Raw genomic sequence first — 27,224 nt, 5'->3', positions numbered from 1 at the left:
TAAAACTTTAAAAATACTAAACCTTTAAAAAACTAAACGATCAACATTTTGAGGCATCAGAGAGAAACGCTGACATGTTACAATGTTCCCCTCGTACTAAAAACCCTTTCTAATGGGGAACTTGTGGCGGTGACACAGAGGCTGTTTCTCAATCTGAAGGCTGCAGCCTCTGGAGGTCACATTTCTAAGATGCGCATCATAATTTCAGAATATTAACAATTAACGTTATAAAGTTGACTACAGTTTTTGGTTAATCATAAATTGTTGTAGGATTTTTCTGACTTGCGAATGTAATGCTCCGTTAACTCGAATGAACCAGGCTTGATGACGTATGCAGCCTGCAGATGCGACCTATGGCGGCTGCAGCCTTCCGATTTAGAAACGTCTGGAGGTAACTAATTTCCTTGCCTTCTTTCGAAACCAATGTTGTTGCATCGTCACTTTCTCCGTCGCCACAGGATTTTCCACAATGACGCTCGTTTATCCTCTCTTTTTTGTGAAAATTGCTGCTCCAAATCCACCAAGTAAACGACTGTGTTTAGGTCTGCCGCCTTGTTATACGTCACGCGAGTGACAGCTGAACACCGCAAATGAGATGAGAGAGGAGAGAAATTATGGGGTCTGATTGGTGAATGAATAGGGTTTGGTTTTACCCTGTATGAGTTAGGGCTGTCAACGAATATTCTAAATTCGAATATATATTCGAATAGTGAAAAAAAAACAAATTTTGAAAATGAAAATTAATATTCGAATAAATTATTATTATTTTTTAAAGCCCGCGGTAGTAGAGGCGTGGCTGTCTGCTTTGTGAGTGGGCGCACTAGTGCGCCTGGTTCAGGGAAAGGTCACAGTCACACTGTCTGTCACGGTTAAAAGTTGACGCGTCTTTCATGGAAGAGAAAGCGATTTTAACCCCCCAAAATCTAAAAAGCTATGTCTGGAAATACTTTGGATTTTGGTCGGTAGGAGGCAAAATTGTTGAGCCGCGAGATAAAGTTGTTAGCATACCATTCGACCACTAGCCACATGATGTCACATCTCGAAAATGTGCACCCAAATGAGCATGGCATCTTGTACACACTGCATATTAATTCGTTTGTCACTTCAACTTTTAATGCTTAATCCTGTTCTGTACACACACACTTCAGTAATTTACGGGACTGCAAACTGCAGTGACAACCGCGTTTACAGAACCGTTGCATAGTGTGTAGCCTACATAACCGAACTGAACAACTAGTAGTTAATAAAGTGTTTAAACATGCATCATGGACATGACAGGTCTCTCTTCTGAAGAAATAAATTATTACAAGGGGGAAAAGTCTTCTGTATGTGCGGTACAGAGAATGACAGAGGCACAAGGGTTTGCTGCTCAGTGTTGCCAGATCTTGCACTAAAAAAACAGCGAACAAGAAAAATCCAATAATAAACCAAAATAAATCCAAACGCTTTACCTCAAAGATCAAAATATTGGAACTGGCACCTTCACATTTTAACAACACCAAAAACTTGATCGCTTCATGAGCCAAAAGCCATAAACGGTAAAGCGCTAAAATGGTATGAGTACAAGACGAGGACCTGGCAACACTGCAAGAGCGCGCGCAGCCTCACAAATGGTACAATACACAACGACACGACGGAGGTTTATTGCAAAACATAATGCTGTTAAATTATTTTCATCAAAGCTGTGAGTGATAAGCACGTGAGACGGCAGACCGTTGCTATGGTTATCTCCGTGTCAATCTTCACATGTTCACATTTAAATGCGGTTGTCACTCCTGAAAGTTTGCAGTGTGTACGAGACCACAATGTGGAACTCTAGCTAAACAGTCACGTCTTAACACTTACTTTGCATCGCCCGCCACAAGCTCTTTGTCTGCAACACGACAAGAGGTCATAACGGAAAAATTTATTTCGTTCATTTGTAAGGACATGAGACCGATCAGTGTCGTGGATGGAGCAGGCTTCAGGGAGTTTTGTCAAGCAATGTAACCGAGGTACCATATCACTTTGATGTCTCAGTCTTGATTTACTTGTTTTGTGTATGTAATATACGTTGTAAAATATGTTTAAACTTAAATAGACTACCTATAGAAGTAGTATGTCTCTTTATATTAATTTGTCCTGTTATTGAGGTAATGCGTCGTTAAACGTCGTTAACGTCGTTGAAAAAATGGGCAACCAGATATTCGAATAGCTCGAATATTCGTGGGTTTTTTAGGTGAAGTACAGAGAAATGTTAAAAAAAAAAAACATGACATAAACATTATGGAGGGGAATGCATAACCACACTTTTTTTCAAATAACTTACATTTATATGTACTATATATTTGTTTAGTAAATAGATTTTGTTAAATTAAAACCTTGTAACCAGTAACTGATGATTAAAGGCAGGGTTTTTGATTTTGAAAAATGCTAACGGTAGCCTACTAGCATACTGAAATCACGATCCATCTCAATACAATCATTTCGTGTACCTACCTTACCAAAATAAACAGTGCAACGACCCTTTCAGACCCTTTGCCTCCTGCAGCTGTTTGCATCTCGTGGTGGTAAAGCAGTAAAATTACCGATGTTCATTTAGGTTTTTGCTTTTTGCTGCTCCAGACGGTTTTTGACGTTGTGGCTCCTGTGCAGGTTGTCAATTCAGCAGGAAAGTTTGTCATTCTCCCTCTGTTTACAGACGGTGAGCGCGTTGATGACGTATGATGTCTGCGTGAACAGGGTGCACAGTGGCATGGCATGCAAAACATTTTGTTTGCATTCAGTTTACAGAAGATGAGCAAAAATCGCATGCATCCAATTATTGTGTTCGTTCCGAGTTCAATGATTTGTTGAACATGTTTTGGTCCTACACCTTTCACAGATGACATATATTTATATAAATACATTTAAACAAGTTCACATAGTGATTGCTATCAGGATGTGACGAGACTTTTAACCAGTATAACTAAAAATGTTTCTCAATACAATCAGTTTGTTGCTACTGGTTAATCAGGGGTCTCAAACTCAAACTCGCTTGGGGCCATTTCTGAGACTGACATTTTATCAGAGGGCCGCAGAGCTATTTTAACGTTCAAAAAAGTACAATATTTCTTTAAAATATTTTTTAATGTATAATAATACTTGAAAATATATAAACAGTGTTTTTTATTTTTTAACATTATTTTATAAAAGTAATTTTCTTAACCTTATTAGGCTTTGAATTATTAACTAAAACTAACAAATTTAATTCCTATACATTTATAAACTATTATAAATATTTTTTACCAACAGTACGTGTTTCTGTTTTTATTTAATTTTGACTGTTTTCAGTCATAGTATTGACTTCATTATGTTTCTTTTTGTTATTCCACCGTTTTAATGAATTTGCTATTATATTTAGAAAAATATTAATAAGTGAAAGTGATCCTAAAACATTTGGATGGGTAGTCAATGTTACATAAGCTAGTTGGACAGTAAAAATAAATAATACTGCTCTATGTATAAGCAAGTAAGATAATAATGTATTATACTTCATATATATTTCATAATATATAGAAGTGTACATACTTGTATCCTCTGTAATTTCTCCTCATCTTTCCTCTTTTCCTAACCTGGGCACTTTGATGGGTCATTTTCTCATCCGTAGTTTAATATTAAACTGTTGCACTACATCTCCCACTGCGGTGTCTCCATTAGAAGCTGTGACTTGATGTGAACTACGGTAATAACCCCACAGCAGCTCTTCTCTGAGTAACAGAGTATCCACCCGGAAGTAACAAATATTCTCTGGGCAAACACTACAAAGTCGCGATCAGATGAACTGATCGCATTGTGACAATGATATGATTGACGCGAGAGGAATTAAAATCCGATCACGCATTCCGTTACCCTCGCCATCACGGAGCGCGCGCTCGTGGCTGCGTAGCAACCGGTGACGCGATCCCACGCTGCGCAACCTCCGCTCCCAAGCAAGCACTTTGAAAAGTAAACATACTTTAAGAAACGCCTCGACTCGTTTTAACTCGCGTTGTTAGACGCGACATGTGACCGAACCCTTAAACGTTTAAATAAAAAAACTAATTTAAATAAAAATCTTTCTGCGGGCCAGATTACGTTATATTGTTGAAAGGTGACGCGGGCCGCAGAGAGGGGGAGGGCGGGCCGCAAATGGCCCGCGGGCCGGGAGTTTGAGACCACTGGGTTAAATGAATATTTGCAATAAACAACTAATAAGAACTAAACAACAAGTTTGAATGGCCTTATCAGTTTCTGCCTTAACAAGCCGCAATGGTGATGACACGTGACAAACAGCAGTGGGTTCTAGTTTAGAAATGGTTTCTTTTAAATGTCGTGGCTGGTCAGGACTCAAACAAAAACGTCTAAAAATGAGAGTAGTAACTTCCCCAAAACTGGAAATGTTGATCCGGTGGTTGAAGAAAACTTCTGTAATTAAGGAAGCACGATTTGAAGCACAATGACTGTGTGCTATGACTTCAGACTGTATTGGTTTACTGTAATACTTTACAAATCTAGCATTTTCTTTGCTTAATGACTGTTCTCAAATATTTCCAAAGAAATGTGAATGAGTTTGGTCTTATTTAGCAATACACAGATTATAAGGTATAAAGTACATAAAAGGTATAATTCTGTTATGGTTCAGTTAAATGAAGGCTTTTCAACCTAAGACCAGTGGGTTTTACAGATTGTATATGTATTCTGTATATGTTTCATTAAAAAGTATGAGTATGTTAATGTTTCTGAGGACTTATGAAATTTAGTTTCTTCTTTTTTTCTCACTAATTAATTATCAGCACACTAAGGTTTAAAAACTTTATCCAGCTCTCACATGGTGAAGATATTTACCAGCTGACCCTCAACCTAAAATAAGTTTGACACCCCTGGTCTATTCTGTGGGTACAGATGTGTTAGAGAACAGGGGTTTTCAAACCTGTCCTGGAGGACCACTAGTACTGCACATTTAGCATGTTTCCCTTTTGTGACACACCTCATTCAGTTACCTTACACACCCAGTTCAGGTCTTGCAGTCTCTACGAACGTGTTGAAGATTTAAACCAGGTGTGTCTAATGAGGGAGACATGCAAAATGTGCAGTACTAGTGGTCCTCCAGGACAGGTTTGAAAACCCCTGGGTTAGAGCATAGACTTAGACACCACCATCAAGACTACAGTTTAACATCTGTGTGTCTCAATAATCTCAATCTTTGTTTTTATCAAGAAATATTTTAAGACAGGAAAGAAAACTGCATGTCAAACCATCATGAGGTCTAAAATCATTCATTAAACTCTATAATCCTAACCAAGTCTCTTATCTCCCATCACAACTGACTGTAAAGCATTGTATTGTAAACTTTAATCAAATAAACTTTCATCTTCATTGACTGTTAGTATTTGGCTTTATCATCCGACTGAAGTCTTGGCATAATTTCATATGAGGCTGGACTTTGAGCTTGTTTCAGAGGAGTCTTTCCTGTCTACAATCTTTGATGTTAAACTCTGATCTTAACAAATATGTTTTCAGTCTGAAAGAAATCCAAGACTGAGTTTAGTTCCAGTAATACTAGAAGATGTGTATAGCGTGTGGTCAAAATTAGATCTCTAAACTTCCTCTTTTGTATAAAACTTTCCTAACACTTCAATAACACATTGATCAAATAAAGCATGTTTTTGGCATTTTATTTGTCATTAAACAGATAACAATGCTACGATGATGTACTAATGCAGGGCTCAATGCAAATAATTTTAATACTTTGTCCCAGTCGGGCCAGTGGTTTAGGTTTTCACTTGCCCTGCACAAAATTTTCACTGACCCCACTAAACAAAAACTACATTCAGTGTCTGTCACATATTTAAAAATAATAATTCAAAAGTCAAATATAATATAAATTGTATACAACAGACAGGCTCCCGACTTTCCTGCTTTACCTGTATACTGACGCTAAACTGTGCAAAACATTGCATCTTTTCTTTTGTCGTGTTTTACCCAAGTAAATTTCTGCTTCCAAGATGTTAAATAATTATGTTTTTGGCCGGTTCCCCCCAAAATCTTAACATCTCTTTGCTCTACCAGCTGACATAACAAGCAACACACATTGTTGTTCACAACAACCAACTAGAAAATGCGTTTCCGGAGGAACTGCGAAAGTGTGCTTGCTCTGGCGCCGTCAGGTTTTTTATATTGTGCACATTGAGGTCCCAAATTCATGTTCAAAGTTTGGTTTCAATCCGTGAAAGCGTTCCTGAGATATAAACAGCTTCCTGTTTGGCGGCGTAAAATTTGTGAATGTTTTTTTTATGTTGTGCATCCTCACATTGGTGACCCAAGTTCATGTACAAAGTTTGGTTTCAATACGTGAAAGCGTTTCTGAAATATGAACGACTTCCTATTTGGCGGCGTAAAGTTTTAGAATCAAAAATCCTTTTAGTAACTTTTGTGAGGCTTGGTCCAAAGATCATGTACGTCCAGTTTCATGAAGTGCGGACAAAATTTGACCTGTGAATTTTTTTTTTGGTTTTCTGTTCAACTTAGACCGGCACTGCCCTTTTGTAAAGTTTGAACGGGGTCTCTGTGTCAAACGGCCTAGTCACAGAAGCTGGCCAAAAATATTTTACAACTGAATGATGCTCTAAACCACAAGTCTATATTTGAACTAGTTAGAGGATATGACATGACGTTTAATATGGTAAACTTAAAAACACACGTAAAGCCCCTTGCTATTCTGGTAACAATGTTTACAATGTTTTTTTCTTTTGATGTTGTGCATCCTCACATTGGAGACCCAAATCCATGTACAAGTTTGGGCTGTGACAGGCAAAGGCTTCTGAAAATCAGTTCGTCCTGTAATGACGTTCCAGATCTCTAAAGACCTAAGATATGATTTTAAAGGTTAAAGGCGGAGTCCACGATGTTTCAAAGCCAATGTTGATATTTGAAATCACCTAAACAAACACACCCCTACCCCAATAGAATCTGGACCTTCTGTTGATAGACCCGCCCCACACATACGCAACCCGGCAAGGATGTCGGTTAGTAGACACGCTCCTTACTGCTGATTGGCTATAAGCGTGTTTTGGTAGTCGGCCCGTCTCCTTTTCCAAAGCGTTTTTCAAACATCGTGGACTCCGCCTTTAAAAGACTAACTTTATTCTAGTAAATTGAGTTGTTTTGTGACACTTATTGCTTATTTTTATTTTTGTATGTCATTTAAACAGTTTGATTGCTTTATAGGATTATCTTATTTATTTATCATTTATTTATAATACTGACAGATGCAAACACAATGAATCTTTTAGGATCTGGTGATCAAACAAGAGTCTCTTCTCTCTGTAATAATGTCTTTGTCTCATTTTACAACTGAATGATGCTCTATTTGTAATCAAGAATTTTCGCGGACCACCTCATAATACTCATAATAAAATATGTCTACACAAAGTCCTGAATTAATCTGCACCTCTAAATAGGCGTACTAGCACTAAAACTATAACTGGTCATCACATCAGTACAACAGGTTTGTTAAAAGAAAGTTTACTGCACAAAACGGCTGCCGCATATTTTTTTATTTATTTATTCAAGCGCCCGAGGGCATGGTTCATTTGAACAATGGGCTTATTTCCATAGCAATGGAGTAGTATGAAATCCATACAGTAACAAGAACACTTGGATATAGTCAACATATCAAAACCTTTGGTGATTTTAGGGCATTATTAATCTTCATAGTTTTACAAGTCCAGTAATTCGAACAATTGAAAAAATGAATTAAACAAAAGACAGCAAAACATGATATAACCATGAATAAAATTAAATATATAAAAATAAAAACAAGTTGTCAAAAGGAAAAGCCATTGAGTCCATTTGCCAGTCCATATTCTTATATCAATATTCTTTATTTACATATTCTTAAATAAATATATTATTTTATATTTTATTTTGCCTTTACACGGACCACCTGCAGTACCCTCACGGACCACAGTTTGGGTATGGCCACTTTAAACCACATGTCTATATTTGAACTAGTTTTATCATCCTAGAGGATATGACATGATGTTTAATATGGTAAACTTAAAAACACACGTAAAGTCCCTTTTAAGTGAGCTATTCTGGTAACAGTAGTCGACATTAGCAGTTCATTTATCGTAGTGACTGTGACTGCTGTCTCTGATGTAGTGGTTAGTTTTCTTAACAGTCTTATATTGTTCATGTTATACTGATGTTGGTTTGTTCTTACAGGGAGAAGTGTTTCAACAGTGTCTCAACAGCTCATCTACACACGCTCAGACTGTTGCCAAAGCTAAATACCAGTTTCTCTTTGGAAATACAGAGGACACAAACACATCAGACCCCGGTATGATATTTCTAGTATATTTGGGGTGAAATGGGATCAAATATATGGGACAATATCAAGAGTCTGTCTGTTTGAGTTAAGGTCATCTGAATCTGTGTTTTCTATCTAGTTTACTCTCTCTTTTTCTATGTCTTGTACCTTTAGCTTGGTGCATAACTGATATGCTGCGTTTACATTAGACTGACATGTATTTGAACTTTATCTACTCTTTAAGACTATATAGTTGTATACATTTGAAAGTGTTAAAGAGTACAGCAGTTCAAGCTAACATCTAAATGACAAACTAAATGCACATGTTTATAAATGCTGTCTTTTTACTGAGCTAAAATAATTTATATTGTTCAAAGTTATGCTCTGTGGAATGAGATTATGTAGCATTGATTCAACTCTTTTATTATCTCATCAAGCAAACACTGCCACCTGCTGAAGAAATATCATTTATTCGGCATGATCCAGCAGACCCACTCTTAGATGTTAAATGTTATATATTCACAATGGGTTTGCTTCCGATATAAAAGTAAGCAGATTATTGCAGTGATTAATATAATATAATAACAATCCTTTTCAAACTTTACTGGTGTGTGTAACTTCAGTAGCAAACTCACACACAGTGGAGTTAGGTTCAATGAAATGAATGTTCATTCCCTGTTTATTAATATGTATTTATACCACAGGTCTGTCGAATACTTTATTCTGATTGGTTGAGAAATGTTCCTTGGCTGTTGAATATTTTTCTCTAAACCGCACACCTAACATTTTTAATGTCTAGATAATACTTGGTATTCATAAACTGGTTTCACACTGTGCATTCCTAAACCCTTGGCTAATGTTTTTTTGTTGCATATTTGCAGTGTCAATAGTCATGATTTGATAAAAATTGTGTCAAACTGAATTAAAATAATTAAATGGCACTTTAAATAACCTCTTGTCTCGCACTTTTACATTACTTGTGTCATGTTTGTTTAGAGCAGCTGTGGCCTTATAAACCTTACACTGGTCTAATAAATTTGTTAAAGGGGACAGAGAATGAAAAAACATTTTTACCTTGTCTTTGTAGAATAATGGTAGTCTACCCGCATTCACGAACATACAAAAAGTGCTAGACATGCTAAACATCTAAGTCTCATAGAAATTCCTCTTTTAGAAATGTCAGCCAGAAAACAGCCCAATCTGAAAAACTGATGCTTATGACATCACAGGCATCTCACTGCCCCTCCACTTTAAAATAATTGGCTAAATTTTTTGAGTGGCAGCAAAGTCAGCCAATCAGTAATGAGATTGCAAGTTAAGCCAGTAGGGGGAGCCAAATAGGTGCAAAACCACTTGTTTAAAATCTCCCACCCTAATAGAGCTATCTGAGAGAGGTTTTTAGGAAGCTTCTAAGGCATTACAGACCCAAACAAAAATGTTTTTGTCTACATGTCACATCACAGAACAAGGATAAATACCCTGTTCAATCATTCTAAGTATATAGTTAAGTTGTGATGGACATCACCTAACTTGTAAATCTCTTTCTTGAAGCAGTGTTTGATGATCTGTGTCATGTGGTTTTTCAAACAGTCACCTCACCATCATCAGCAAAAGAGGAAAACAGCACAGGTCTTGATTCTGTTGTAGAAGATGTGGAGGACATCGATGAGATTTCACTCTTCCAGGAGATTGACAGCGAGCTGTCCAACCTGTTGAGCGGCCTGACCGCTCGCTATCAGCATGCTGTGGCCCAACAGAGCGCAACGTCAGGAGACGCCACCGCCTCGTCCATGATCCTCTGCGACGAAGACAAGGAAACGGCGTCTAAGATGGATATGGCCAATCAGGGCTTAGACCTTCAGAACGGTCAGTCCGAGTTAGCGGGGGAGTCTCTCCTGACGTCTGGCCTGTTGTTTGACTCGTGGTGTGAGGCGCTCATAAAGGACCCGGGCTCGATGGTGGACGAGCTGAGCTGTTTCAGCGTCAGACCCGGTGAAGACACCCAGAGCACACCGGGTGGCCAAAGTAAACCGGACGTCAACCCGACTCACGCTGGAAATGAGATGAGAGCCATTGAAGGCCTTTCTGAAGATTCCTCAACGGGACTCATAGACGAGTCTCTAGAAGAATCCAGTAAAATCCTGGCCGAGGTCCCGGGGATCTTTAGTGCCTTTCTGGAAGGAAGCAAACCCCGTGAGAAACCAATGAAGAAGCTGCGTTTTGAAGAGAGCAGGGAGGAGAGTCTGCTGAATGGAAAGAAGATGCAGAACGGAGCAGAAGTGAACAGTAATGTGAAAGAGGAAGCGAGTCATGACATACAGAGTACAGAAGTCAGAGATACACCAGATGATCAACTACACAAGCCGACAGACCAACACGATACAGACAGGTACAGTAAACTCTTTATTCATATTTGCATACAGTTATACAGACAGATATATTGGGCGGTTTACCGGACAGGCATTAGACTAGTCCTAGACTAAAATAAATGTAAGAGCCTTCCAAACTTGCACTGACATATCTTAAAATACATCAGTACCATTTGTTTTGCCTCATCATGCACACAAGTATAGTTTTTAGTAAGGTATGTTTGTTAAAACTAGTTATATTTCCTAATTAAACTAATGGCTAGTCCTGGCTTAATATAATCTCTGTTCGGGAAACCACCCCAAAGTGACTTATACTGATAATTCATATTCTTCCATTTAATGAATTTCATGTTTGACTCAACAATAGTGTTACTGTACGTCACTGTAAGTTCATGGGTGAAATAATTTATTTTAATAAACATTTAAGCTAAATTATTGTTATTGCTACAAAAACATTCAGAAGTAATTTTTATATTTTAGTCTAATCTAAGTCTATTTTAGTCTAGTTATTGTTGGATTGAAAAGCAGAAATGATAAAAAATAGGTTGTGGTTATCTCTTTTGGATACACTGACAGACTCTTTGTAAATGTCCTTAAAAAAGCAATGCTTGTCCATCTAAAATAACATATACTAAGTGTATAGTTATTATTATTATTTATTTTCTAAACATCTGCGTTTTGTTGGTAATTAGCACTTAAGTGCATATAATGTAAACAACACGAACATGTAGTAAATAAAGTTATCAAGTTATAGAGGCAGGGGTTGTCCTAATCCCAGAATAAAATGCATGTTTGAGCTGCTTTAAATTCAAAACACCTTGCATATTTTAACATATATCAGTGCTATTGTTTTGTCTGAAGATGCACACCAGTATAGGTTTTTGTAAGATTTGTTTGTAAAAACAACTTAAATGTCCTAAAATAACTCTGCGTAGTCCTGGATTAATCTAAACCCTGTCCAGGAAACTGACCCATATTTACACAACAAGACCCATGTTTTATAATCACTTTTAAGTGCAAGACAAGATGTTGATATTATAGTAGAGATGGGCGATACATCAAGTTAAGATGGTAATACATACATTCGCTTTTTGTTGTATTTTTCGTACTACTGTGCAATTGTTTGAGTAATATGTTTCATGAAAGGTTTTACATAGTTAATTGTATATACTTTTTCAATGAAATTAATTGTTCCAATGCTCAAGTTTTGTTTTAAAGGGACAGTAAGTAGGGTTTTAAGTGTTTTATTAATCAAAATCAATGTCTTTATTCATAAATATGTCCTCGTTGGTGTCAAATGAACTGCCAGTGATCTGACTTTTTTGTAACCTTAGAGTTTCTTCTCTTTATTTACATTGAACGGTCCAAGGAGGCTTCCATGTCGTTCTGCTGTATTGATAAACTATAATAGCAGAGAGGGACAAAAAGCACTAGCCTACCAACACGTTTCCAGAACACGTGAACCAGCTGAAACGGATAAGGAGATCAGTGATTAAATAACGGCTACCGTAGTTGCAACACGCATTTGGAAAAGCGAGGCGCTAGAGAGCACTATTCGTTTGAATGCAAAATACAATTTCACCACTAGATGGGGGTAAATCCTACTTATTGTCCCTTTAATCTTTGTGTTTAATATATATTAGTCATTTATTGACACAACAGAAATGGATTAACTTAATTTTAACTTTAAAAATGAATTTTAAGGCAAGAAATACTGGAGAAAATAGCTTTAAATATTAACATTTCTCTATAGTCAATTGTCTTTTGTTATCTCTTTTCTCGCCATTGATGAGTTATCTCGTCAATTAAGTGAAAACATTTGCCTGATAAAAATGAGTTTTTATGGTAATCTGTAATACCGTGATAGATGGCACTGATGACAGGCTGCTGTGTGTGCGTGCATCAGGTGTACGCGGACAAGAGCAGCTGTGAGGAAAACGAACTTTAAAACGCATGCAAATAATAAACTTTTCAGCATGAGGATGCTATGTCATTGATAGATGTGTTTGTATACTCTGTTTGATGGGGATGTAGAAAATACACATATCTCTGTAAAGGCAGAGAGGGAAATCCAAATCTGCACGTCACACAAGAGCAACGTATTATAAAAATGCTCGCACTGTGTAAAAATGGTTTCTAATTGCAGCCATATTTAGGAGCTCTATGATGACATTAAGAAAGATAAACAGTAAGTAAACAGAAAGATCGGTTCATGAGATTCGAATTTAGTGAGTACCGATCAAGTCATTTAATGCCGTTATCGGCCGCCACCAATCTGCGGCCGATCTATCGGAGCATCCCTAAAGGGGGTCACACACCGGACGTGCAAGCTCAGTGCTGCGCTGTTCTAAAAAAAATAAAAAATAAAATTCTACGAGTATACGAACACCGGCGGCGACAGGTGCCGCCTGTCCGCAACACCCAGCTACGACTCAGGAAGTTGCTCAAATCCCTGTCACGCCACAGAGCGCCACTCACATAGTTTAACATTAAATAACATCATATTTGTCCCAAATCATTAACGATTAACATTGGCTGCTAACGTATATTTTGCATTTTGAAGTAGACGCTATCTGACTAAGTTCGCACTATTTAATGTGCACTTCCGGTGTAGGATACCTCCGAGTTGTCCTAGACATGCGGCGCTGAGCTGCGCGTCCGGTGTGCGACCCCTTTAAGATTAATACATCCTGCTAGCTTCATGGCTTAAAACACCCTTATCATTACAAAAGCTTTTATGTAATCATTCACTGGAAAAACATGCAAGCGAAAACATTTCTGTATTAGTGACGTGAATAGATACATTTTCATATAACTGGCCCCCAGAGGAAGACACAGCACATCATCATATGGTTGGCTCTGCCCATATTTTTATTTGACGTAAAAATAAAATTTTTAGGTCCAAGCCTCCACTCGCTTCATATGATCCTACAGTCTCAACAGCCGTTTATGGGCGCTATTTATTCATATCACACATTTAAGCTATATTTTTATAAAGTTGCGGTGTAAAGTACATTCTCCAAGCTCAGAATGTCCTAGACAACAATACTTTAACATCAGTGGCAGCGCTTCACGAAAACCTAGGGTATTGCAAAATAGGCCATTCTCAAATAACGAATTTATATAACCACATTATGTGTGTACATACCTCACCAACCTGTACAAAATCATACTAAGATTGCACAGATGTACACTTACAGACAACAATATGGAAACAATACAAATGAAAAACAAAAATAGAAACTGAAAATCATTGTTGTTTAAGTGCAACTCCAGCAACAGATAAACTAAAACAAGATAATATCAAAACAAAACGTACTGTGACATCCCTTCACAAATCTTGTCATGACAACTGCCAATAAACACTTAATAAACACACAATAAAGACTTTTAAATGATGTGATAGAGCACACGAGTCATCCGTCTGTCGGTTCCTGTGTTATAGCATGAAGTCGAACACACATGTAAATTATCCCTATTAGTGAAGTACCAATATTCAGATATGTTCTGATAAAAATATTTAAAATTATCTTTAATGAGCATCATTATAGCCTGTTGATTTCTGGTGTTTTGTCTGAATTCTAGCGTATGGCAACTGCCATACCTTGCCATACGCAAACGCCGCCCCTGTTTAACATTTCATAAAAGATTAATTACTTTCTAGGCCATCTGGGATTTCAGTATGGAAATAACGGTAACGATCGCGTTTCTTCAGTACCTTTACATTGCACTGTGAGTGTTCACTAGTATAGTTTGTTGTTTACTTAATGCATCTGATGGAGCATTTGGACCCAGGAGTTGACTTAACAAGCGGATTGTCTGAAGGAGTAGTTGTTTACAATCATGATAAGATTGCAACAGTGTGATGTCAGACAAATATTGTGCGAGGTTTCTGAGGGATCCCGACGTCAGAGAGAAATTGATTGTTGATTTTTATATGACGAATGTTTTGTCATATTCGTGCTGTCCTACTGTAAATGGCAACTGTTTTGGACCAATCAAGAATCCAGCAAACTGTAATTAACGTACATTCACCGGCCACTTTATTAGGTAAACCTTACTAGTACCAGGTTGGACCCCCTTTTGCCTTCAGAACTGCCTTAATCCTTCATGGATTCAACAAGGTACTGGAACATTCCTCAGAGATTTTGGTCCATATTGACATGATAACATCACGCAGTTGCTGCAGATTTGTTTGCTGCACATCCATGATGCGAATCTCCCGCATCCCGAATCTCCTCTTCTGCTGCTGTAGCCCATCCGCCTCATGGTTGTGCGTGTTGTGGCTTCACAAATGCTTTGCTGCATACCTCGGTTGTAACGAGTGGATATTTGAGTTACTGTTGGCTTTCTACCAGCTCCAACCAGTCTGGCCATTCTCCTGTGACCTCTGGCATCAACAAGGCATTTGCGCCAACAGAATTGCCGCTCACTGGATAGTTTCTCTTTTTTGGACCATTCTCTGTAAACCCTAGAGATGGTTGTGCGTGAAAGTCCCAGTAGATCAGCAGTTTCTGATCAGCTGTCTGGCACCAACAACCATGCCACATTCAAAGTCACTTAAATCACCTTTCTTCCCCATTCTGACGCACAGAGTTGCTGCCATGTGATTGGCTGATTAGAAATGTGCGTTAACAAGCAGTTGGACAGGTGTACCTAAGAAAGTTGCCGTTGAGTGTATATTATTTAAATAGTATTTTGCAACAGGTAATGACCCATTAATCTGTGAGTTTTGAATTACAATGCGCAAGACGAAACACACTGGTATTGTATTGATATTGATCTCTGCTAATAATTGGTGGGTGTTGAGCATTTTTTAATGTGCATTTCTCTGTTTAAATACGTAAAAACATTGCAGTGTTTATACACACTTGCTAAGACAGATATGTCTGTGTTCGCTTATGATTGATTTGCTTCCTGGTGTTATAAACTTTCATCATTGTGACTCTGAGATTGTTTGGGTGTCTGCAACATGAATAAACACAAAATGTGCTTAAAAAGACATTTGTGTTCGTAGTGAAACTGCATAGTGGCCACAGCATGTGGGTTGTCAATCATAGAAGTGGGCAGGACACATGCCTATAGACTGCTGAACAGGATTTGAAACCGGATTTGTCAAAAAGACCAATTAAAGTAATGCATTTATTATGTGTATCATAAGAGACATAATAAACCTGCGGCTTAATGTGGTACATTTAGTTCTCGTGTGTGTGTGTGCGTGTGTGTGTGGTTATTTGTTTCACTTCCTTTATAAACTCTCTCTGTACTTGTATTGGTCAGAAATAATGTGACTCATAAGAGGAAGCGTCACATTCACTTTATGTTGTTCGGAGGTGGAAGTTAGATTAGAATGACACATTTTTAACTTCTCTATGTGGTTTTCACTCATCCTCTAAACAGCACTTATATATGAGTTTATGGCTTTGGAAATGAATCGAGGCTCTGGGTGAATCACAAGAATGTTGAGGTCATATTTGACCCCCAAATAAAGAAAAATAAAATGTTAATTTGTCATTGTATTTTAATTATACACAATGGTTTCACAGACACGGCTTAGCTCAAGTAGGACTAGGTCTTCGTTAAATTAAGATATTTAAGGATCTTTTGTAAACAAGCCTTGGAAAAAGATGTTATTGGTGTGTATCCTGAGATAAATCAATGCACTGGCATATTTTAAGATCTGTCAGTGCAAGTTATTTTTAGTTGAGACAGCTCAACTATAGGGTGGTTTCCCAGACAGGGATTAGACCTAGACTAAAATAAATGTAAGAGCTGTCCAAACTAAAAACAATTTGCACTGACATATCTTAAAATACATGAGTGCCCTTTGTTTAGCCTCAAAATGCACACCAGTAATGGTTTCAGCGAGGCATGTTTGTTAAAACTAGTTATATTTCCTAGTTAAACTAAGGCCTAGTCCTAGCTTAAACTAATCCCTGTCCGAGAAACCACCCTGATGTGTCTTAGTCTAGGACTAGCCTTAAACCTTGTCTGTAAAACCGGAGGAAAGTGTTTTATTACTAATAAGAGTTTTTGCTAAAGAGTTCCAAATCTGATGATAATAGTATTTGTTATAAAGTAATAACATAGTATTTAATATAAAAATAATGATGTAGTATGTTTTATAAAATGATGATTATAGTATTTAAAATAAAATAATGATGTTGTATTTATTATAAAATAATGACATAGTATTTAATATAAAATAATGATATAGTATTTAATATAAAATAATGATATAATATGTATTATAAAATTATGATTATAGTATTTAATATAAAATAATAATAGTGTATTTATTATACAGTAATGACATAGTATTCAATATAAAATAATGATATATTATTTATAATAAAATGATGATTATTTTATTTAATATAAAATAATGATTTAGTATTTATTATAAAATTATGATTATAGTATTTAATATAAAATAGTGATGCAGTATTTATTATAGAATAATGATGTAGTATTTCATATAAAATAATGATATAGTATTTAATATAAAATAATGATATAGTATTTTGTTATAAAATTATGATTATATTATTTAATATAAAATAATGATATAGTATTTATTATAAAATTATGATTATATTATTTAATATAAAATAATGATATCGTATTTATTATAAAATTATGATTATAGTTTTTAATATAAAATAGTGATATAGTATTTATTATAAAATGATGATTAACGTATTTAATATAAAATAATGATATAGAATTTAATATAAATGAATGATATAGTATTTAATATAAAATAATGAAATATAATATTTAACATAAAGTATTTGTTGTACTGCAATAAAATCAATGCTTATTATTGTGTTGTTTATTTGTAATAATATAATATAATAATTTTATAAACAACATTACAGTAAAGAATCACTCAGAATAACAGCAGTTACAAAAAAGTAAAATGTCTGAATTCATTATAGTTATTGTCATAATAATTATCGTGATTATGAATTTGTGTTTAATGTGTACATGAGATTGTACAGGTCATATATTAATGTGCTATCTTTTCTGCAACAGTGTCATCCCAAACAGGATATGACATCTTTCAGGATATGACACCTTAACTTCTGTTACTGATGTGTTGTTATTGAATAATGATTGCCTTTCTGTTTGTTTCAGATGTTCAGAAGGTCAATCCGGTGAGAGCGACACCACAGATGTCTTCAGCTGCCAGTTTGAGACCATCCTGGAGTCAGAGCGTACTGTCTATAGCAGCATGGACTCGCTGGACACCGTGTCCAACCCTGTACCTGAACCCTCGTTCGCATTTGACATTCCCCTCACGCCCATGATCCAGCAGCGACTGAAGGACAGAAGTCTGTTCCTGAACTCCGGTTCAGACGCTGAAGTGTTGAGCGTCACGGCCACACAGAAGAGCGGTCGACCGGCTCTGGAGTTGACCTCATCGTTTCTCTCGGCGGGCTGCGAGGATCCCAGTGCGCCCGGTCACTGCGGGTCAACTCTGTCAAATGGATTGATGAATGAGAAAGAGTCCAGAGATTGGCTGCAGGGCTGCCTAAGGTAAGATCATGGTTAACTCTTTGTTTGCTTATCAGAGAGAGATGTGTTGCATAAATAAAACATTGAGAATAGATTTTGTGTATGTGTTTGATCGTACAGCGCCCTCTGCTGAATCAATGTGTTTACTGCACCTCACCTGTTGTCTAGACACTGAGAGTAACATTGAAGCTACAGTAATGGTAGTAAAACTATGGCAGTAATACTAAATGGTTTATGTCTGTCCGTGGGTTGTTCGTTAAAAGAGTAGTATGTTTCAGAGGTTTTATTATTATTATTTAAATGTTAATTTAAAATGAAATGACTTGTTTTACATTTCATGAAAGACAGGTCATGTCATTACATCACAAATATGTGATATATTCCAGCTTCCGTAATAAACCACTTCCTGTTCAGATTTTGCATGTGCTTCATTAAAAATAGAAATGTTTGACTCAAGATGCCTTTAAAGAAGCTACGAAAGATAAGCATGACTAATGTCCATCGCATATACAGATTTATATTTTAAAGTTTAATTTTTTTCTAGATATACAACAGTTAATACTGCTGTTATCATTTTCTTCAACGAGCAGAAGCAAAGCGACCTGTTTTTCGATTTGTTCATGTGACGTTCTCCAAAATGCCCAATATTATAAGTACTACAAAGTGCAATGCCCTAAACAGCTGCTTAAGTAAAGGAAGTCCCGCCTCCCATGTAAAAGGAGCCAATCATGAATCTTTAATGAATGTACTTGACAACCTTTGGCGTTGTGCAGTACCTGGAGTGACCTGAAATTAAAGTGTTTTTAGCTCAATTTGAGTCTAGGAAACAGAATTTAGACATGAACCAGATGTGAGGTTTCATTATTGGTCAGAAATATGCTGACATTTTATGTTAGTGATTTAAGAGATGTCCGTCTAATTTCCACAGCACTTGGTCATATATGACTGAAATAGCCGACTGGTGGTTCTCGAACAGGACATTAGGCAGTGAAGCTTTGCAGATAAAAACAGTTTATGCTGACGTAAATACCTTTAGGATTATTCACACTTCACACTTTCAGTACACTTTTTAACACTTCATATTTCTAAAGAAACTGATCTCAATATAGACTCTTTAGTGAGCTGTGAACTTGGAATTATCTAACACATATTCATATAAAACAGACCTTCTGTTTCTATACATTATGGATCATTTTGAGTCACAAGCACATTTGAGTCCAACATTAACACACCGTATTAAAGCACAATGTTAATAATAATGTCCAGAGAGTAAACCTGAATAAGCGTGTAAGGAAGATCAGATCACGCTACATTTGTTCATCATCCGAGCGTATCAGCCCTGCTGTTATTTATAGCTCCGGCGTAGCATCAGAACACAGCCTGCAGGAGCCTCCTGCCCCAGAGCATGCTGGATGTAAATAAAGCGCATCACTTCATCACTCCATTCACACGTGTGCATTCGGACAAACCCCCGCTCCTCCGGCCGGCCCGCAGATGGAGCAGGGACCCTGGAGTTGATGGTGGCGAGTGTAGCGATGAAACTCACTCCACTAATAAAGAAACCCAAACCGATAGCTGTGTCCTAGCAGCCCGCACACGAGCGTCGTCTCCATGTAGGTCAGCTCAGACGGTCCGCTACTGAATCATCGGCACGTGGCGGCAGGCGACTCTCATGGGCTCCATTCTGTCCGGCTGCTTTTCACAACCGGCCCTGTCCGATGCCGAGCATGCATCCGTTCAGTAAGTCTTGACCTTGCATGACACGCTTCTTTATCACCATGGCGATTCATGCGAGCAGCTGCGCCGGCTGTATGTGTGTGTGTGTGCGTGCGTGTGTGTGGACTGCAGTGACGTCAGCAAATCTGCTGCGAACGTCCTCTACAGCTGAAAGGATGGAGCGTTGTTGTATTTCTATGGTTCTCCCCTCCCTCTTGACTCCAGCATGCTGGTCCTGAATCAGAAATGAGATGTGTCTCTTATTAAAGTATCATTAGAAAATAAGTACTTACACTCAGGCTATTGTAAAATCATTACTCCAAATCATGCAATGCACTTCAAGGGCAAAACCAACTGTACTTATTCATGCAAACCTTTACTTATAAGCTTGGTGCAAGTTATTATATCTTACAGAATTAACCAGCACTGACACTATACACTGTCATATATCTCCTCTGATGGGCCTGGTTTCTCCCAAGGTTTGTTTCTCTGCTACTCCTCGCCTTTAGTTTGCCCAATGGGGGTTCATGGACATTTATTTAGACACGTATAGTTGTTTAAGCTGGGTGCACACTGTATGATTTGTAATAGTCCTTTATGATTGTTGTACAAATCCAGCAATAAGCTCGCTCAGGTGTCATTAATGTCAGACTGTACAAGAATCAAAACTTAAGGGGTGCATATTATGCCCATTTTATGTGTCTTTAGATAAGTCTAATGGTGCATTCCCACCAGCCGCGGTAGAGGCGGCAAAAACGCGCTATTTGCACGTAGTTGGACGCTTGAACATTTGAGTTCACTCGCTTCATTCGCACGTGAAATTCTAGTCATCGAAACATGGGAGGGGCTTCTACGACTCCGCTGAGACTCCCCCACTCCGCTCGCTTCCTGTAATCATGTCACTACTACAGCAAGGTCCTGATTGGTTAACGCGGTGCAGAAATCCGGCGAAGTTCTGATTTTTCAACTTTTCATCCACTCCATGCCTTCCGCGCCGTGCTTATCGTGTGTACCGCGCCGCAAGATGCCTAATCGCGTCTTTGCATTGATTTAACATGTAAATCACTCGCGCTTTGCCGCGTCTACTGCTTCTGGTGTAAACCCTGCATTAGGTACGCCGTATGCGTAATGTGTTTGTAAAGTTTCAGCACAAGATTCCCAACAGATCATTTATTATACCATGTCCAGAAAAAAACCTATTTGGGTGGGAGCAAAATAGCTCTGTATTATGTCTGTACCTTTAAATGCAAATGAGCTACAGCTCCTTATCAATTACCAACAGACAGTGAGCGCTTTCAGTTAAAATAGATCTGATTCCTCTGAAAACAGTTACAATAGTATATTTAGCCACATTAGCACTGCAGCATGCTAACAAACACATTTTGGGTAAATTTGGGGTAAATTTACCAGTCAGTCAGTCGTGGGCGGGGCTTTATCAGTGTGACGGCACATTAACAGCAGAATTAAAACATCATGTCTAATGAAACGGGATTGAAAAGAAGGAGTGGGTCGATTTTTTTTCTCTGTATGATAGACACATACACAAGACGACTCGTCTGGAGTTATATATCCTAGATCATTGAAGAAGTCACGGTGCAGGACTTTGTCTCTTAACTTCTGACACTGCTATAATCTTATCAGTGGATATATTTGATCTCAGATCAGTGAACATGTCAAACTAGGTATCAAAGACAACAGATTTTGCCCGAGGATAATAGAAATTTTTTAGGATTCACCAAATCGAGGGTAAAATTGACAGTGTGCAACTGGCTTTACTTTAAATGAAAATGAAGGTTATTAGAACCTTATAGGGGCGGTTTCCCGACTGGGATTATGTTAATCCAGGACTAGGCCTTGGTTTAATTAGGAAATATAACTAGTTTTAACAAACATGCCTTACTAAAAACATTACCTCTGTGCATTTTGAGGCAAAACAAAGAGTACTTATGTATTTAAAGATATGTCTTTGCAACTTGTTTTCAGTTTGGACAGATCTCACATTTATTTTAGTCTAGGACTAGTTTAATTCCTATCCGGGAAACCGCCCCTTAGACACTTAATTTTGTTACATTTTGTAATTAGAATATAAAATGAATAGTAGGAGTAGTTAGAGTAGTTAAGTAGGTCGAACAGGGTGATGCAATAGAGTGATTTATTTAGTCAAGTCTAGTCCTAGACTAAAATGCATGTTTAAGCTGTGCCTTAATTAAAAAACATTTGCATATCTTAAAGGACAAGTTGGGTATACACTTAAAGCCCTGTTTTCAGATTGTTTATGATGAAATAGAACGGTTTTGACTGAAATTTGGACATATGCGGCTGCCCCGAGAATTTTCGGGTGTTTCTTGTATCACCTCCCACCTCTACAATGGGTGCATAGGTGCACTGGAACAATCCTTCCTAAAATGCATTAAACTTTTGTTTACAAAGACGTGAAATTCACAGGGGTGTTCACTGATATGTTCACACAAAAATCGCTGCAAAAGATCCTTTCCAACAGGTGTTTAGCATTCGTTGTAAACTTGTGAACCTATTTTTCCAAACGCCTCACATCCGTATATTCTTCCGTTGAGAGCTTGAATAATAGAGGTCCACCTTTGCCAATTGCAGGAATACAAACAACGTTCCCTACGTATAGCCATTGTAGAGGTGGGAGGTTATACAAGAAACACCCGAAATTTCTCAGGCCAGCATCATATGTCCAAATTTCAGTCAAAACCGTTCTATTTCATCATAAACAATCTGAAAACAAGACTTTAAGTGTAAAATACCAAATTGTTTTGTCTCAATATGCACACCAGTAATGATTTTTTTGTAAGGTATGTTTGTAAAACCTGAACCCTCTCTGGGAAACAGCCACAAAGAGTTAAAACTCATGTAAACATCTTTGTACTCTTTCATGAAACAGTTGTATAAATGAGGATACTTCCTGATGTCTTTGCACAATCTTTCATATATGGCCTTCATTGTCGATGTAGCTTGCACTTGTTATGGTCCGTTTAGTATATGCAGTTTTTCCATCTTGTGAATCGATGCCCCTAGGGAACGGTTGTCAGCTTTTGGATGAACTCATTACTGCAAGAAAAAAATTGTGCATGTGCGACCTCCGCGTACAAAGTATGCATGTTGATAACAATCCTGCAGTACGTGTACAATACCCACAAAAATCTTTGTTATGAAATTTTACCTTTAGCTGTGCTACGTGTTCGTGTTCAATGGCTCTGATTACTATTCTGATGACGAAATTTGCATCATGCATATTACTGTATGCTGACCCTCGTGTACTTAGGCCTCTAGTACGAATGCTTAGTGATGTATTTACAGAAAGCTTATATATCATAGTAAAGCTGTATAGGGTGCAGCATTTCAATGCATTTAGTAAATGTGCAAAGTTTTAGTTGGTTCCTGCTAAATAATATTTAGGAAGTGAGCATCATTACGTAATTGGTTTGTTCTGTATCACGCAGGGGTTTACTTCCACATGGTCAAACATTGTGAAGTAAACAGTTTGTGTGTGACAGGTGCTGAGGTCACAGGGTGGGGTGTGTCTGTTGTTGGGCATCATGCGCTCTCAGCTGGTTTAAAGGAAGTGCTGGAGGTGTGAGTCAGTGATGAGGAGTGATGCCAGGCATCCGTCTGCCCGCTGTTCTTTATTTTAGGTTTTATGTAACAGTCCTCACGATCACTGCACACACACGTTGTCTTCGACTTATTTATATCTGTGAGGGCATTATGTTATCAGTTATATGCTTTTACAATCATCCTGCCAGATTTAGGTTATATGTGATTGGAGGAAAGAACATTGAGAACATTATACCAAGTTAGTCTTGTGGCACTTTTTTTTTCAGCAGCCCTGAGTGTAGTCTGTTGCCCCCAGAGGATATCAGACTGCCAGGGGCATATGGGAGAAGCATGGGCTGGTTTGGAGGACTGTGGGCAAAGAGTATCTAAACATGGTGTTAGTGTGTAGAGCATGAGGTGTCAGCATCAGCATCTAAAGACAGGAAGTGAGTTGGAAGAGAAGATGTCACCTCAGCGGAGAGGGTACAAGGGGAGAGAAAGTGAAGGTTATGTCTGAAATTTACTGTATGGATGTATAAGATGTAGGTAGGTGCATGTTAAAAATGACGAAAAAGTGGTCAGATAGATGGAGAGGTACGACCTTAATGTTGGCTGTAGTGCAGCTCCAGATGAAGATGAGATCAAGCTGACCTGTGAGTGGCAGCGGTCGAGACGCGAGTTAGATCAAATTAGGAGGTGAGTGTGGTGAAGTCTGCAGTGTAGGGCTTCTCCAGGTGGATGTTAAAGTTCCCGAGTACTATGAGAGGGCTGCCATCCTCAGGGAAAGAGGAGAGCAACATATCAAGCTCCTCTATGCAGTTCAGAAGCAGACCTGAAGGGCAATAAACCACAACAACATGAAGTCAAAGGAAAATGCCACTGTTTTTCAATATTTTACTATGTTCTTACCTCAGCTTAGATGAATTTATACATACCGATCTTTTTTCAATGCGTGCACTTTTAATCTTTGTACAGCACTTCTTGAATGTGTAAGCATTTAGCCTAGCCCCATTCATTCTTAAGGCTCCAAACAAATGTTTTATTTTGTGCCACCATATTTACTCGTGTAACAACTCATGTAACGGTCTTTAAAAAGAGAAAACATGGAAGTGTTTGGTGGCTTCTAAATTCATCCCTGTTTGGATCCTAAGGAATGAATGGGGCTAGGCTAAATGCTAACACATTAATGAGGCACTCTACAAATATTAAAAGTGCACCCATTGAAAAAAGATAGATGTGTATTAATGCGTCTAAGTTGAGGTAAGAACATTGTAAAATATGGAAAATGGTGGTGTTTTCCTTTAAACAGGAAAGGTGATGTTGACAGCATGATATTCAAAAGAGTTATTTGTGCATAGTGAAGTAAGTGTAGTGTACTTCCAACTATGGTTAATGAAGCTATAGGATGATTTATTGTGCTGTTTTCGACATAAAATCACCCTACATAATGTAAAGAACATTCAGTGAAAATATAAACTTGATATGTTTATCAGCTATTGAAATCATAGTGAAATAAATGCTTGAAATCAAACTGTGATGCTTTTTATCTCACAATAAGAGTTGAGACTTTAGTTTAGTTTTCACACGGAAAAGTCTCAGTGACACATTGTATTCTTGAGCTGTTACACACACCAATAAAACTGTGACATTTAAAAATGGCAAACAACACCAACACATCTCTTCTATAAACGTACCTTCTGCCCAAAATACGACTGGGTCAAGAAATGCTTGACCACGCTTGTATTATTATTATTATCATTATTCATAAGGTGTATAATGGGTTTCACACTTAAGTAAAGCAAAAATAACGACAGATCATTGAAACAGTCTAATATACAGCTATACTCTAATGATTCTCCAGACTCTTAATTCTTAAATGTCTTAAATGAAATGAAGAGGACAACTATAGCAGACTACAGAATACATTTCCATTGATTTCTTACAGCTGTTGCAAGGTGAGAAGCTTTAATATACTGCACTTGTTTAGGCTTTGTTGCGTTTGTCTCATCACAATCAACTCGATTCTCGAATGCATAAGAATTCTTCCTTGGCAAATTGTGTTACAAAACATTGGGCTGTGTAACTGAAAGGATTATGTTAATTAGCTTATATGACTATGTTAATTAAAACAGCTTATGAGGGCTGACTTTGCGACAGAATCATAACACAAAACAGGAAATGTAAATCACCTTGTTTTTAAAAAACAGAAGTGAACAGAGTGAAAACTTTACAGTAGAAAAAAAAACTGTATCGTATTGCTTCAGTGTCACGTTATGTAAACTGCATTTATAGTAAGGTGCACATATGCAGATATCATAGCAAATAGCAGTAAATACACACACCTTGTTCTATTCTGAAGTTCACTCTGCACTTCAAGACTGCGCTAAAAATGCAGAGTAAAGACGGGGCAGAGCGAGGGAGAGAGGGCTCAGCTAAGGGGGTTGCGCTTGTGGCACGGTCCATAGCTGGGGCCTTCAAAGTTCATTGGCCATTAGAATCTTCCTAATGGGCATATACACCAAACGTGAGTTCAATGATTTGCACGAGTAGATTACATACAAAGTCAATGCAAATACGTGATCAGATGTGTCCTCGCGCCTGGCGATGTGGATGACACGCTATGGGTGGCGCGTTTGCAACGAAAACAAATGCTATTCGCCTCAAACGCGTCTTCGCCCAAGTTGAAAATATTCAACTCAAGCGAAAAATTTGCATGACACGAAGTTAAATATCGCGAGTATTCTACAGCGAGTTTACGCAATGCCCTGCGTCTGGTGTGTATGTAGGGCTGGGAAAAACGATTATTTTTTTAAACGATTTTTTCGATGCAGCGATTAATCTAACGATTCATTTTATAAGTCCGATTCGACTTCGATTCGATTCTCGATGATCTCGCCATTAATTAACTAATAGCAATTTATACATGTTGATTTACATATCTGAATGTAAAATTTTCAATATATGTTTATTGCTCTTAAAATATCAAAATAAAAAAGACCATACAAGTGGAAAATAATACATTCTTAGTCAGAGGTAGCATTTAATAAAGCGTTTGCAGCGCATACTGTGCAGTTTATTAACAATATAAAAATCTCAAGTTCAAATTACTTTATTTTACCTGCATTTATGAGCAAGACCTCTTCAATGTGCTTTTTGATGGTCAGTGTAATTTTTATAACTTGATTTGTTTAATCCACATTGTTTTCGCGCTGCTCACACTTGCTGTGTGAAACCGGCGTGGACTGAAGCCATTGCGTTGCTATTACTCTACGGCGCCGCCTTTTTGGGTCTGACGAATTGACGCGTATATTTTGCGCTGATGTATTTTTTGCGTCGACGTCGCCGATTACGTCGACGTGTTGTCCCAGCCCTAAGCATAAGCCTTCCCCCCCTTACGGCACCACTGTCAAGATGAGAGCAGAATACTATTAAATGTACATTCACGTTTTAAGCGACTTTGTTGCTGTGTGTCGCTCGTCTCTTTCAAAAGAGGCGTTTCTAAATCTGGTTGTCATAAACAAATGAGTACAGTCCACTCCACTAACTGACGAAAGACGGATGACGGGAACTCCACTCCTTCATTCTCATTGGTAGTCGCTCCCGAAAGTCACTCATAATTTGCATAAAGTTAAACATTTCTCAACTTTGTCGCGTAACTGGACACACCCCATCCAGTCGCCAACGGTCACTGCCGCTCGGGACGGCGGAAGTTGCCAAGCTTTTATTGAAATCAGTGAGATCGCGTC

The 27,224-nt window shown here is 37.8% G+C and overlaps 1 protein-coding gene across 3 annotated transcripts in view; it reads left to right on the top strand.

The window, feature by feature from the left end:
- psd3l (pleckstrin and Sec7 domain containing 3, like) overlaps positions 1 to 27,224 on the top strand; it is a 106,190-nt gene that overhangs the window by 8,540 nt on the left and 70,426 nt on the right. For 2 of the 3 annotated variants that reach the window (XM_055206805.2, XM_073873900.1), the window contains exons 2-4: positions 8,227 to 8,341; positions 9,902 to 10,700; positions 17,821 to 18,222. In XM_055206805.2, coding sequence (XP_055062780.2) covers positions 8,227 to 8,341; positions 9,902 to 10,700; positions 17,821 to 18,222 — 1,316 coding nt within the window. Of the gene's footprint in view, positions 1 to 8,226; positions 8,342 to 9,901; positions 10,701 to 17,820; positions 18,223 to 19,588; positions 19,942 to 27,224 lie in introns of those variants that run through there. The other variant, XM_055206806.2, reaches the window with a different exon arrangement.

The sequence above is a fragment of the Misgurnus anguillicaudatus genome, chromosome 12 (genome assembly GCF_027580225.2).
Source record: "Misgurnus anguillicaudatus chromosome 12, ASM2758022v2, whole genome shotgun sequence".
Taxonomy (NCBI): Eukaryota; Metazoa; Chordata; class Actinopteri; order Cypriniformes; family Cobitidae; genus Misgurnus; species Misgurnus anguillicaudatus.
The sequence above is the reverse complement of the archived record's forward strand: the minus strand, read 5'-3'. Positions and strand labels throughout refer to the sequence as shown.